The sequence below is a fragment of the Phytophthora infestans genome, genomic scaffold, assembly GCF_000142945.1.
Source record: "Phytophthora infestans T30-4 supercont1.20 genomic scaffold, whole genome shotgun sequence".
Classification (NCBI taxonomy): domain Eukaryota; phylum Oomycota; class Peronosporomycetes; order Peronosporales; family Peronosporaceae; genus Phytophthora; species Phytophthora infestans.
Genome location: NW_003303739.1, coordinates 673,718 through 687,818, shown reverse-complemented (window position 1 = coordinate 687,818; position 14,101 = coordinate 673,718). Strand labels below are relative to the sequence as shown.

Below are 14,101 nucleotides of genomic sequence, written 5' to 3'. Positions count from 1 at the left end.
ACAACGAATACCCATCGACACTGTAGGGCCCTTCTCCCTGTCGGTAGTTTTGTGAGGACCCACGTTTTGTTGTCAATCAATGATTTGTATTCACAAATGGCTGCCTTCTCCCAGTGTTGTGCTTCTGGTAGTTTCTGGGATTCTAGGAGCGTCTTTGGTTCAGATATGTGTCTGATAGCCAATAGAGCGTAGATATGAGTGAGGTGCTCTTTTCGTTCGTTAATGTCGAGTGAATCATCAAGTAGACACGAGTGTTCATCCTCGTTCTGAGCGCTCGTTTTGTGTTTGACTTTCTTCATCTTTACTACTACTTCCGCGGCAAGCGCATTGACGCTGCGTTTTAGTAGTGAGGCTATTGGAGGTAGCAATTGTGGTGTTGGTAGCGACGGTGATAGCGTCGGTGCGGGGCCATTTTGGTCCGAGATTGCTGGTGTATTGAGGAATTCCAAGTGTGGGAACTCGTCTTCTCTAAACACAACATCCCTGCTGTAGATAACACGGTTTTCTTTCGTGTCAAGGAGTCTATATCCCTTTTTGTTTGATGGGAGTCCTAAGTACATGCACTTCTTAGCACGTAATTCTAGTTTTGTGCGGTGTATCTCAGGGATGTGAGCGTACGCAGTACACCCAACACTTTGATGTAGTGCGCGGATGGTTTTCGCTTGAACCATTTCTCGTATGGGGTGACCTTATCGGTTACCGAGCTGGGAGTAATGTTCAGAAGGTCAGCAACGTGTTTGACGCATTCTCCCCAAAGAAGCTGCGGTAGGTTACCATCAATGAGGAAAGCCCTGGTTCGTTCGAGTAGTGTACGCATGCGCCTCTCTGCAACTCCATTTTGCTGGGGCGTGTACGCATTTGTAAATTGTGCGTGCGTATTGTACTTCTGAAAAATCATTTTTCCAAGTTTCTCATATTCTCGGGCATTGTCGCTTTGAAGATGTCTAACTTCTTCATCGTGTATGTTCTCATTGAACTGGAGTTCGCCTACATCAGCGCGAAAAACATTTTGTGCTTTCTGGCAAAAATCTTCATAGCATTCGTACAGCTCAGACTTTCGCTTGATGATGTAGATGAACATGTACCGTGAGTAGTCATCTATAAAGGTCAGAAAATATTGACACCCCGAGAGTGTGGGGACGGGTAATGGACCAGCCATATCAGAATGAACTTTTTCAAGAGGGAACTTTGCCCGTTCAACGGTACTTTTATTGAATGGGTTACGATGGGCCTTGGCGTATGTGCAGGAAGAGCAAAAGTAGTCTTTCTTGGAATCAAAGTCCTTCAGGCCCATGTCCATCACAGTGTTGGCTTAAGCCAGATCCTGCATAATACGAAAGTTAGGATGACCCATTCGTTTATGCCAAAGTAAAACATTATCAGGCTTACCTGAAGTGGCCACATGGGCTACCTGACTTGAGGTTGCCGGGCTCGCGTGAAACTGGTAGAGTCGAGTCCCTTCACCAATTTTGGCTTCAAATTTGGTTCGGCTAGCGAAGAACAGAACGCACTTCTTGGCGTTGGGGAAGTTGATTTTGAAATCATCTTCGACGGCTTGGCGCACGGAGAGTAGGTTGAACTTCAGGTGGGGCGCATATAGCACATTGGCCAAGGTTATTTCTCGTTCCTTTCCCTTCGTGTCCTTGATTGTCATCTTGACATCACCAGTTCCTTTTATCGGAATCTGGTGATTGCCGCCGACAGTGATTGACTTGCCAGCACTTGGGATCAGCTTCTCAAACCACTGCGGATTGGACGTAACGTGGCGAGTGCAGCCTGAGTCGACAGTCCACACTGGGTCATGCTCCGCATCTTGGGCGGTGAGACTTACAGCCTCTGTTTCTTGTCTGAGGTCCAGAGTGGTGATGGCTATGATTCCATACTCGTTGTCGGAGTCGGTGTCCTTGCGGCGACCGTGGAATTTATTGTGACTCTTGGATTTTCCAGATGTATTCTTCTGGTTGCCGTTCTGGCTTCTGTTTCGATTGCTGTTCCGCTTGCTCTTGTAGTCATTCCGATTTTGGTTTCGTGACTTGCCGCCGAAACCGTCCTTGTAAGGATGCTGTCGAGTTTGATTGGACGAAGGTTTCAGCTTAAAGTTGGCGGGAAGCACCGTTCCTGCCTTTACCTGACCATTTTGTAGGTGGCGCTGTAGAACATAGCAGTCGCCAGTATCGTGGTTGGTGCGCAGGCAGTATGTACAGCTCATCGTTGAGATGAGAGCCTTGCTCTCTTGATAGGGAGCTTGAACCAAGGTTGGTTCAGGTGCTAAAGCATGTAGGGCCTGCTCGTTTCGGGTTTCCCTCGACTCGGGTGTTCCTTGTTTGAGCGTGTAGCAATACCTGACCATTTGAGCTATCACTTTATGGAGGGTGGCGTTTTTTCGCTTTTTTTCGTTTTATCGTCAAAAATAATCAGAATTAAACTTTAAAATATACTAGAAAAAGCGCAAATGGAGTTTAATCTAGTGATATATTACTAAAAGCAATTGAATCCATTTTCGTGTTAATTATTCTCAATTCGTGTACACACAAATCCTCATATGAACTCATTTTAACCAATCGTACCCATCTCAGAATGGACATTGACCAATCACACATGCAAAGTTTTTTATTGAAAAACCCAACTGTTAATTCTTTTCCGAAGCGGAGAAGTACTACGTTGTGACATCGCGCTAACGCCTTGATATCCTCTCCTACAAACCTGGCTCCGAGCGTCGGAGACGTTAGATTTTCGCGCTCAGAGCTGCGAGAATGTAGTCTACCCCAGTAGGTTGGATTGTCGGAGTCGCAATAGAGGGCGAAACAATGAACGGGGTGGAGCATGCTGCATGATGCGAATTATTTGGCTGGGAGGACGTCAAAAAGACCTGGAACGAGTACGAATCCTAGAGCATTGTAGCGTGAGGAGTGTATGCTGCTGGAGAGCTGAAGCGTGATGTTGTAGCTGGTTGATCCTTGGAGCGTGATTATTATGATGGAGTGCTATACCGTGGGGAGTGCACTGCAACTCTGGAGCGGGAAGATTGTGCTGGAGTGCTGAAGCGGGATGTTGTTGCGGGCCTGGAGTGATGTACTGCTGTTGGAGTACCGGAGCATGGAGTGGTTGCTGGTGTAGCACCGGGGTGCTTTGCGGGTGAACCGGAATAGTTGCGGAGCTAGGATTGCAGTACCCTGAGGAACCTCCGTGGCTTCGTCGTTGCATCTTCCAGCTTGAGCTTCTTCACGACCTTTTGATAGAAGTGCCATTATCTCGCCGCGCTTCTTGCTTTTCTCCAACAATCCCGCGATCGCCTCGTCGGTGCCGCGATGAATGGGTCGCTTCAAGACTGTATCACGTGAAGAGATCAAGTAAGTTCAAGTTAAATGTTAATGTTTGATGTGTCTAAGGTCACCTTGTTTCGGATTCAACTTCGATTGCGGTGACCCTGTGAGTGAAGACTCTGTGGTTGGGGGCTGTGAAGGCCGAAGCTGTTCTGTCGGAGAAGCACGTTTTTTTAAAACTTGTAGATGGTATTGAGAGAGCGCGGGGTCTTGACACAGATCTCCTTAGACTCCCTACGTTGGTTGTCCAATGCTTGATGGAGTCGACCTTCTTCGAGGACAACCAAGGCCCCTTCGCCATATTGGACGATGCGGAATCCTACAAAAAAGGAATCTTCACTCTCGCTCCACTCTGGCAATTCGGGCCACCGCCACCCTGTTTTGGCGCACTGCATGTTGAGCACGCGGAATCTTGAGGACGGCTGCATCCCACGCCATCCTCCGACGCTCGACCATGGCGATCTTGCAATGCTCAAAGCCGCGGAAGAAGGCGTCCGACCCAGGATCGAGTCGCACGAGCTCTCGGCGCTCGGTAAAAATCGTCCTGTCCCTGATCAATGGGACGCTAGTCGTGTCGAGCCAGGCTTGGTCCTCAGCTGCAGCGTGCAACCTTCATCATTCTCTTGTTCTTGATCGTTTCCAGCCTAGGCTGGCTTTACTTAATTTGCAATCTCGCTGATGCGTCGATCCGGAAGCCCCCACATTTAGTCGTCGTCTAAGCCTTGGTCTCCGTGGCCCTCCGGAATGCTTTCGTCCTCCGCAGCCTCTCGGAGGTGTTCTGCTGGTATCATTCAGCATGATAGGAAAGCCTAAGCATTGCATCTGAAAGCACATTACGTACCATATGCTCGATTTTAGCGGCTTGCTTAGGCTTTCCGGAATACCTCCATGAATCATTGCAATGAGTTTAAACTCCATTGAGTTCACGCAGGATCCCGACCCCTTCAGCTCTGACCTGACCTCCGTAAATCTTAATTAGGCTTTCTGGCTACAAATTATCGATCAAATTAAATATAAGCAAAAGTTCTTCTCAATAAAAAAAAAGATAGAAAGCACACATCACGTATGTTGTGACTCAATACTTGCCGAGGTGGACCCTTCTTAAAATCGAAGCTGGGATTTTGGAACCTTCATACGTTTCCCCAAAGCCGTGCGCCGCAGATTTCCTTGGAGATGGGAGCCCTCCGTCCAAGGCCAATGTCCACGCTCTCAACGGCGCTCATTCCGCGGAGCCGTTCATGCGCAAGTGTATTATCTACGCATCCGATGGTCGACATCGACTGGGGGCGCTCTGTAGCGGTCGCGTAAGTCTTAGCCAGCCCACGAGCTAGGCGAACCTCACTGGCTGCCATTCGCTTGTTCACCCTCTTCAAATGTGCTAATTGAGAAATGAAGTAGTGACTTCGAGGGCGGGTTTTTGTTGGCGCCAACACTTTGGCGCCATCGTCTGCGATTGGTGAATCCGTGTATGTAACGGGGTACAGGTCTAATATACCCTGATTACATAAAGTGTGACCTGTCACTACCTGGGATACCTGGTACCTGGTGCGAGGGGCTCATTGGTTACCATCGACGGCAGCATTCGGTGCGTTGATGACCGAATGACTTGGACTCCAAGGCAAGGCCTGTCGAACGTGAAATCGGAGGAAGAACCTTTGGAAAACGGTCAACGCTACACATCCCCGATGGGACCTCGGAGGTTCCCCCAAAAAAGGTTAGCACACCTAGAGCCAAGGTCGCGACTGTCCATGTGGTTTCTAAGAGAAGGACTGAGCTGGATGCACTCCCAAGGACTTGCCAGCCAACCAAGCAGTGGTTGGTTCTCAGTTTTGCGTAGCTGGGATTGAGTCGTTTTGTAAAGCATGGGCTACAAATAATTTAAGACGATACTAATACCATATAACTGAAAGTTTTCATCATAACTGAAAATTTTATTATTCCATGTAATTATTGCCATAATATTTTCACTGCAATGTATTATTCGGAAGGCCTGGATATCATTCGCCTAGTTGAGCCATACTACATGTATTAACTCTTTAGTACGCTACTTGACACGAATGGTTCTACATGTGCGTTGCTTGTTGTGCTTACATAGGGCAGTTGGCAGCTCCAGTGCTGATTTGAATAGGAGTCTCGCTGGAGGATGACGAGTCTTGTTGGGGGTTTTCAGTCTGTTCGGGCGTCTCCGAGTTTGTATCGGCTCCACCATCGCTTGAAGTCTGTTGTTGGACAGTTTGGTCCTCGTCGTTCTGGTCCACAGGGCCTGCCTGCGAGTCCACCATGTCAACGTCACCGCCAACCTCAGTCGAGCCTTCAATATCGACCGAGTCGGGGTCCTGCTGGGTAACTTGAGCCTCACCGTTCTCAGCGGTGGAACCCGACTGCTGGTTCGGTGCCGAGTTGTTGGTGTTGTCGTCAACATTTGCCAAATTCGAGCCCTGCTCGGCACTCTGCTGAGTTTCCTGAACCGGGTTTCCGTTGCTGGACGAGCTAGGACTCTGTTCTGTAGGATGACTTGAACTGCCGCAATCCATGTAGGTAGACGCCGACGAAGATGTTTCTGTCTCGGCACCCACACCCGATCCCGACTGCTGAGGGGCGTCGGTCGTAGAGTATTCGACCCCACCGTCCGCGCTAGATATGGTCGGCTGCTGCTGCTCAGGTGTCTGGTTATCGCTGTCTCCCGGTACGACCGTAGCAGGGACATCCGGCGATTCAGTCGAAGTCTCGCCGTCAGTACTAGACTGTTGGGTTTCGTCTCCCTCGCTCGATTGCTGAGTGGTCGGAGCCTGGGTCTCCACATCGTTGCTATCGGAGCTAGGTCCCTGCTCAACGTTCTGTTCCGGGCTATCTTCATTTCCAGAGCTCGAGGCCTGTAGGGACGACTGAGTCACGCCATTGGCTCCGCTGGTGGAGCTCATATCCTCCTGAGTAGTCTGCGAGCCTTCATCACCCGAACCGGACTGTGTGATGGGTGTAGGAGCCGTAGTTGCAGGAGCATCCGTCATCGGAGTCGAGGTGGTCGGGACAGGAGCAGGAGTCTGCGGCTCCTGTGGAGGAGTAGCAGTAGTGGGCGTCGGGGCCTTGGTAGTCACAGTCGGGGCCTTCGTCGGCACCTTCGTGGGGGCCATTGTAGGAGTGGCCGTGGTCGGCTTTGGTGCAGTGGTGGGGGTCGACGTGTTCGTCGAAGGTTTTGACGGCTTACCACCCGACGGGAACTGGTACGACCCCTTCGTGCACGAACCCGCGCTCAGAGACACCTTGTCCGTGATAGACACACCGTTGACGTCCGTCAGCGACACTGATACGCTCGACAGATCTGTCTGGGACGTGCCTGCGCCATCAAGCAGATAGTAGTAAGCACCATCCAGCATCTTCGTTTCTTGGCCGTTAATCGTCAGACTCTGGACACCAGTAGCGCAGTTGGTGGGCTGAATGGCCGTCCAGTAGTTGTTGCTGCCTCCCTTCAGACAGTAGTTGACGTTGCCTGCCACCGGGCAGTCAACAAACTTCCACTTGATCGTGTAGCGGGACGGGTGGGACCCCGTGAGCGTCTTGAAGACCGACGGTGATAAATCGAGATCACCGTGCTTGCACTCGGGACAGCGGTCGAGAATCTGCACCACGACGGACTTGGTCTGGTCAGCGCAGCGTGCGTCAGCACACGAGACCTCAACGCAACGACCACAGTTCTGGAGACCGCTCCACTGCTCGTTGTTTAGAGCGGCGTAGTCGGTGGTGGCAAAGTTGAGTGCCGACATCATGTTGCAGTTTCCAGAGCTGGTGTCACTGAGCGTGTAGGTGGTACCATCTCCAGTGAAGTATTCGGAGGCATCAGTGATTGCAAAGGTGGCCGCTGTGGCAAGAAGAGCGAAAGAAAGGGGTGACTTCATCGCTAACAGGTTGTTTAGATGTGCTTGATAGAAAGCAAAACCCGGAATGAACTTGCGAGACTTGCGCGAATCGGACACGTCCGTGGCCTCTGGTGTCAAGTGCCCAACCAACCTATTTGGCACGGGGCTTGTCTACAACCAGTGCCGTGTGAGCCGCTGGGGAGCGAGAATGGTAGCGTCGCGTTGCATTGCGATTGCCAGTGGCGACTTGGTCACGAGGAACTCGTTGTTCAATTCCCAGATGGTCCAACAAGAACACGCCGTTGACCGTCAACTTGCGAGTAAGACAAACGATAGACCGGTCTGTAACTTGTTGAGGTGCTATTCAACGCTACGATCTCGAACAGGAAACGAAGCCCTGGCCACGCAATTCTTCGAAAGCTTCAACGTTTCCTTGACTGCTGTCCGGACACTGTCCTCGCGCTGTCCGGCGGACAGCGCGATATCGTGGTATCGAATAGACACAAGCAATCTTTTGCAAATCGTTGTGAGTGACATATGCAATTGTACTTCGCGAAAGAGATTTTGAACTCGAGCTGCATTGTCGTGGCGGTGCTGCTAGGCTCGAGTTAGCAGGGCGTGGTATATTTTCTTTCACTAAAAGGGGTATTTACGCTTATAATGCTCGAGCAACGAAGGCACAAACCATCGATAACGTGCAATTCTACTTCGAAGCATTGCATGTATTGTAGCTTAGTTAATGCGTACTGTAGTGATAACGTCGTCAACGCAACAGTATTAATAGGTACCTGTACGCATGTTTTCCCGATGCTTACACAGAATGTTGTGACGATCAATAACCTCCTGCTTGTCGCCGACTTTGTTCACTGTGGTGCGCTATATTTATACCCAACCGACTTGTGCAAATCGGGGTGACCCCAGCCCAGGGTTATCTCCAGTTGTATCCTGGTATTCTGCTTCGCAATGGCCTATAAATGAAGATGCATGTAACTAACCGTCAATTTGGCATGAATGGGATAATACCGGTACTTGAATGTACTTGCACGATGCTTAAAAAGGGCACGAATGCCCATGCAATTAGTAGTATATCTCTAGAATGCTTACAGTAAGCCTTACTTACTTGGAGTCAACACGGTTCGGTTCTCCGTAATTTTCCGCAAGGAACTACATCGCGCAGTTGGTAGCTCCCGTGGCTTTGTGGCCAACTGCGGTCTGCTTTGCACCCGCGTCATGTTTAGCAGCCACAGTGTCGGTCTGTGTAGTATCCGCGTCATGTTCAGATGCCACGGTGTCAGTGTGCGTATTATCCGCGTCGTCTTCAGGTGCCACAGTGTCGGCGTCTTGTGTCGACAGACTCGATTCTTGAACGGGGTCGTCGTCGCGTGACTGCTGTTCGGTGGTAGGCACTGTCGTGGCCGGGGCCTTAGTCGCGGGAGGGACAGTAGGAGGCATAGTCGGAGACTGTGTCTTGGTGTCGCTCGTCGTCTCCGAGTGTGTCTTCACCTGAATCTTTTGCGTGACATCGCTACCGCTCGAGGAGTCGGACTCCTCGCTAACTGGGGCAGTTGTCACTGGTGCCTTCGTCGCGGGATGGATGACAGAGGGCATGGTAGGCGACGGGGTCTCCTTGTCATTGCTTTCGGAGCTCTGAGTCTCGTCGCTTCCACTTCCAGCACTCGATTCCTGCTGGGACGTCTGAGTAACCTCGTTGTCTGTTGACTCTGACGGGGCTTTTGTCGCTGGAGCATTCGTCTTAGGGGCAACAGGAGGGGGCATGGTTGCGACCGGAGCCTCCTGGCCGTGGTCGGTTCCGCCGCTTGGAGTCTGCTCCTGGTGTCCACTGGCTGAAGTAGAGTCATGATGAGTAGAGTCGTTGCTACTCGACGAGTCTGCTGGAGACGGAGCTGTTGTTACGGGGGTATCCGTCTTCGGGGTAACCGTAGGAGGCATCGTCGGTGTCGTCTGGCTGTTGCTGTCATCTGTACTTCCAGAAGTCTCATAGCTTCCACTTGATGAGCTCGGAGCAGAGTCGTCCTTTTGCCCAGCATCACTCCCACTTGATGAGGTCGACGGCTTCGTGGTAGTCGGCGTCGTTGTTGCGGGTGTCTCTGTCACGGGAGTAGCCGTAGGAGGCATCGTCGGTGTCTGCGTCTTGTTATCATCCGTACTTCCTGAGTTTGAGTCATGCTGAGACGCGCTCGCACTGCTTGAGGTGCTCGACTGTTCCGAGACTGGAGGAGCCTCAGTGCTTGGCGCGGTAGTAGCAGGAGCCGGCGTCGTCGTGGGGCGTCCAGCGCTGCCAGAATTTGAGCTCTGATGATCGTCACTGCCACTTGACGAACTCTTTTGCTGCTCGGGAGCCGTCGTCGACGGCGCCAACGTCGGAGGAATCGTTGGCTCGTTTGTTGGGCCTTCTGAGCTTCCAGACTTTGAGTTCTGGTCGTGAGAATCGCCGCTGCCACTTATTGGGGTCAATTGCTCAGTCGGAGGCGCTGTCGTCGTCGCGTCCTGTTGATTTGAGTGCGAGGACTGGCTAGGAGCTTGGGTTTCTCCGCTTCCACTTGCAGAGACCGATCCCTGCTGAGAAGCGCTACTGCCACTGTGCTGCTCTGTGGGTGGAGCTGTCGTTGAGGGTGGACTAGTTGGAGGAAGCGTTGGGGCCTGTGTCACTTCAGTATCGGCGCTTGCGGACGTCGAGTGCTGCTGAGACGCGTCACTTCCATTAGACGTTTGAGAGGCCTCGTGGTCACTCGCTGATCCTGGCAGCTCGGTGGGTGGAGCCGTCGTTGCAGGAGGAATCGTCGGTGTCTCAGTCAAGTCAGTATCAGCACTTCCAGGGTTTGAGCTCTGCTGTTCAGCTTCGCTTCCACTTGCCGCGGTCGAGTCCTGCGTGGTCTGAGAGTCATCCGGGTTGCTTGATGAGCCTGGATGCTGCTCAACAGGTGGAACTGTCGTCGCCGGAGCCAAAGTAGGAGAAATTATCGGCAACTGAGTCTCCAAGTCCCCAGGGAGTGAAGAATCGTCGTGTCCACTCGTCGAGGTCGAAGCCTGTTGTGTCTGCTCGCCGCTGCCCGCGTGTGACTCAAGCGGAGGAGACGTAGTCGACGGCGCAACCGTCTCGGGTGTCAAAGTGTGCGGCGGGGTCGGCAGCGGGGTCTCCAAACCGCCGTCCTGAGTGGTATCACTTCCGCTTGAAGAGTGCGTGGGCTGCGTGGTCGAGGGTGATTCCGTCACAGGAGGCTGAGTAGTCGAGGGCGGTTCCGTCACTGGGGGCTGCGTGGCTGTAGGAGGCTGCGTGGCTGTAGGTGGCTCCGTCGTGGAGGGGGACGGTTGTAAATGGAGCAGGCGTCGCTGTCGGCACCACCGTTGGTGCCTGGGTATCGTCCGAACTACTTCCGACAACGCTCGAGTTTGCAGAGCTGTAGCTACCCGAGCCGTCTCCCTGGTAGCTTTGGTTGGGGTTGGACGCAGCCAACGTGGCCGCGGTGGCGAGTAACACGAACGCCGCGTACGACTTCATGTTCTTCGGCTACAGTACTAAATAAGTGCTGTCTGTCGTGGTGAAAATACCAGAGTGATTATCGGTGGTGGCCTGGCCACGGTGGCCACATGGGTTCCAGCATCCCGCGCTTTGCATCGCAAACTGCTGTTCCTTTACGTCACGTGGATGCACTCTATCCTCACAGTACTTATTTTAGTAGTATTATTGTGGTTTTCATCCATTTTGGCAAAGCGGATGATCCGAGATCCACTATATCGGATCCGATTTGCTGAGCGCCGTCGAAATAGAAAGTAGGGGTAAGGTAAGATTGCTATCTCGGGCCGGATATGTCGATGGGCACTTCGAATTAAAGGGGAAGTGCCAGAATTGCCGTCTTTGGACGGCATATGTGATCTGCCCAAACTCATTTGCTAGAACACTTCCAGTCTAACCGCCGTAGGAGAATTATAGCACCCTTCTACTCGGCAATCGCGCTACAGTATGCATACGTTTAGTGTTTACCTCTTCCTCAATAAGTAAAACTGAGTTGTGGGTGGTAAGGTCGTCTGGAGATGACGTCGCCCTCGTCATTAAGACCTGAAGTAGGGTCACATATAGCTAATTCAAGCCTTATTACCCTACACCCTGCCCAATTTATTTAAATCGGGCCCCGAGATAACACAGCAAATCGGGCGGCAAAATTGATGAAAACCACAATAATATATGTTGGACAGGACTCCTAACCGTAGGAAATCCGAGGAGACCTAAACGGTTCTTCTAACAGAAAACTGCATTATTGTTTAAAGGTACAGATACCGGTATGGATACAGTATTAATACTGTATTAATAGTGCTCACTCGATGCGACGACAGTGCTGCAACAGCAGTGCTGTGTTCAACATTGTACTGTACATGCAGGTTGAACATTCAAAAACTTTGGGTTCATGCACCGCGATCGTGATGTCGAGCTCATCCGGAGTTTTCTCTTGAAGAATTGAGCACATTAGAAGGATCCAGTTCTGTACGTGTAGCGGTATTACATGTATAATCGCTTCTTTTGAAGTAACGTTAAGCTGTGACTCTGGCCTGTTGTGACTAGCCGCCGCGAACTAGCTCTCGGTGGCGTGCTGTCACTCACCTGACTCACCCTATCAGCTTTCGACCTATTGCCATGGCTCTTCTCTGGGCCTTCTTTCCCGGAATACACCGCTACTCATTCTTATTCTTACGCTCCTGACTCGCCACGCGTCCGTAACTTGTCAAGCGTCCACTCTCCTTGCCTCAGTCCTTTAAACCGACTCTGACCACGCAATTCACCGACGATTCGGGTCCCACTAAACCTCGCTAGCTAAAGCCACTTGGATCACGCCTCTGGCGCCTACCCTACGGCTTGCAGTGTAGGAAATGTAGAATCGAGTAGATATGAATGACTTGGATTGAACGCGTGCCAGACGCGTTTCGGCCCCCGCCGGGGCCTCATCAGTGGCTTTACCAATCTCGAAGTGAGAACTAACCAACCATCCACTAGCTAAGACCTATCACTATGCCTAGATCCTTCTAGAACCTTCCATATGCCGTAACATAGAATACTACTCTGGAGTCGATGTACGTGCACATCTTGCACTTCCAACGCTCCCCCTCGACGACAGGAGTCGTAGCCGTCTTGGTCACGAGAGTACAGCCATCGGCTGCTCTCCGCATGATGCTTGTCAGCTGCAGCCTCTTCACTGCATACATTCTTGTAGGGTTTACCACCTGCGCGCTGGCCAGCGTAACCGTTGCTGCCGCGATCGCTAGGTTTCCCGGCTCCCTCATGTTCACCACCACGTCGTCTCTTGACACCTTGTAGCCGTCCTTGAGCCTTGCTTGAGCTTGTTGTTGTTCCCCTTCTCGATCGACCTCTTTCGATCCACCGCTCACACCACTCGAAACCACCTCCTTGTGCAGAACTCGGCCGTCCTTTTCCCGAACGCAAAGAGCGACTGCGTGTCCACCGCGCACTTGTATGTTCCGCTCCCCCTGTCGTCGGAGCCCGTTGCTTCAGCGACGACTTGAGCCTGAACTCCCCCAGCGCGTATTCCGCGTACACCGCAGTGCCCATACCAAGCCGTTTGGGCTCATAACCTGTAGGAAATGTAGAATCGAGTAGATGTGAATGACTTGGATTAAACGCGTGCCAGACGCGTTTCGGCCCCCGCCGGGGCCTCGTCAGTGGCTTTACCAATCTCGAAGTGAGAACTAACCAACCATCCGCTAGCTAGGACCTATCACTATGCCTAGATCCTTCTAGAACCTTCCATATGCCGTAACATAGGATACTACTCTGGAGTCGATGTACGTGCACATCTTGCACTTCCAACATGCAGCCACACAATAACTCGGAGGGTCCTCTCCTACTCGTCTAGTCGCCCGTCGCTGTCGTTGCTCCTCGCGTCCACCAGTGCACCGACCGCTGGTTGTCCGTCCAGTCCCACCTCTCTTCTCTTGTCTCCTTTTTTTCTTCTCGTGTTCGTCCTCTGACCGTGGCGTGCACCCCACCTGCTGTCTCGCACGTCTCCGGACTCACAGTTGCTTACGTCTCTGTGCCGACTGCGCAAATCTTAAAGTGAGAGTCAATCTGGTACTGCTCTCCGTCCTCACGTCGCTTTCCCTCGGCATATCGGGTTCCTGCTGCAATCTTTGGTCGCTCCTGATTGGCTCGTAACCCCAACGCGTCGCTGCCAGATACAAGGTCGCGTTTGTGCGGTCCCCACTCGCCGCACCACAGACGCCATGTAGCCGCTAACATCACTGACGCACCCAATATCTCGCATGTGCTTGCTACTGCTCGATTCCTTATTAATCAACGTTAATGCCCTATAGCAATACACTGAAGAGTGCACTGTTTGTCAGTAGTTGTTGACCCGCTGTCTCATGGCCGCACAAGTCAGTGACTATCCCTTGGCAACTCAGTAAAAACTGGACCCCATTGCTGGCCGTTTGGGTACCCCCACTGACCATTCTGGTTGTGTTAGCCCCATTGCTGGTCGTTTCAGTTGCTTTGGTAGAGGTCCTGCTGCTGGGTGGGTGAAGTAGCTGTAACGTTAGCCGCTGGCGTCAGTGTGAAAGACGAAGGAGACGACGTAACCACACTATATGTCAGCGTTCCCACGGTCGGGGTCTGCGTGGGGGCGTATTTTCACGACTGACCCCAAAACGGGCACGCTTTATCAGCTCCGACCCCCAAATCAAAACATGGACATTATCCAGTCGTGATTAGGAGCAGCTACCGTATGTATTATTAATAGTGAGCAGTGGACGTTAAGGGGAGCACGCTGTAATTGCACAAAACAGTACCATCATGGCACCGTGAATTACTTAAAACACCGTCAGAATGTGTCAGCACAGAAGAGTGCTGTAGTAACACAATAAGTGGTTTCGGCTCTGCTCGCTGCAGGAAGCGCG

General features: G+C 51.9%; 3 protein-coding genes across 3 annotated transcripts; all 3 read right to left on the bottom strand.

Moving 5' to 3' along the window:
• Positions 1-6,414: 6,414 nt before the first annotated feature.
• On the bottom strand, positions 6,415-7,216 carry PITG_10695 (uncharacterized protein; the record flags this gene model as incomplete). The annotated part of the gene is made up of 2 exons (XM_002901497.1): positions 6,415-6,475; positions 6,537-7,216. 2 exons carry the CDS (start codon positions 7,214-7,216, stop codon positions 6,415-6,417), a joined length of 741 nt encoding a protein of 246 aa, XP_002901543.1.
• A 1,013-nt stretch (positions 7,217-8,229) lies between these two features.
• PITG_10694 (uncharacterized protein) lies at positions 8,230-11,249 on the bottom strand (the record flags this gene model as incomplete). Its single annotated transcript, XM_002901496.1, has 3 exons — positions 8,230-10,476; positions 10,607-10,706; positions 11,181-11,249. 3 exons carry the CDS (start codon positions 11,247-11,249, stop codon positions 8,342-8,344), a joined length of 2,304 nt encoding a protein of 767 aa, XP_002901542.1.
• A 965-nt stretch (positions 11,250-12,214) lies between these two features.
• On the bottom strand, positions 12,215-13,470 carry PITG_10693 (uncharacterized protein; the record flags this gene model as incomplete). The annotated part of the gene is made up of 3 exons (XM_002901495.1): positions 12,215-12,676; positions 13,108-13,246; positions 13,457-13,470. The coding sequence occupies 3 exons, from the start codon at positions 13,468-13,470 to the stop codon at positions 12,215-12,217; spliced, it is 615 nt and encodes a 204-aa protein (XP_002901541.1).
• Between the last annotated feature and the right edge of the window lie 631 nt (positions 13,471-14,101).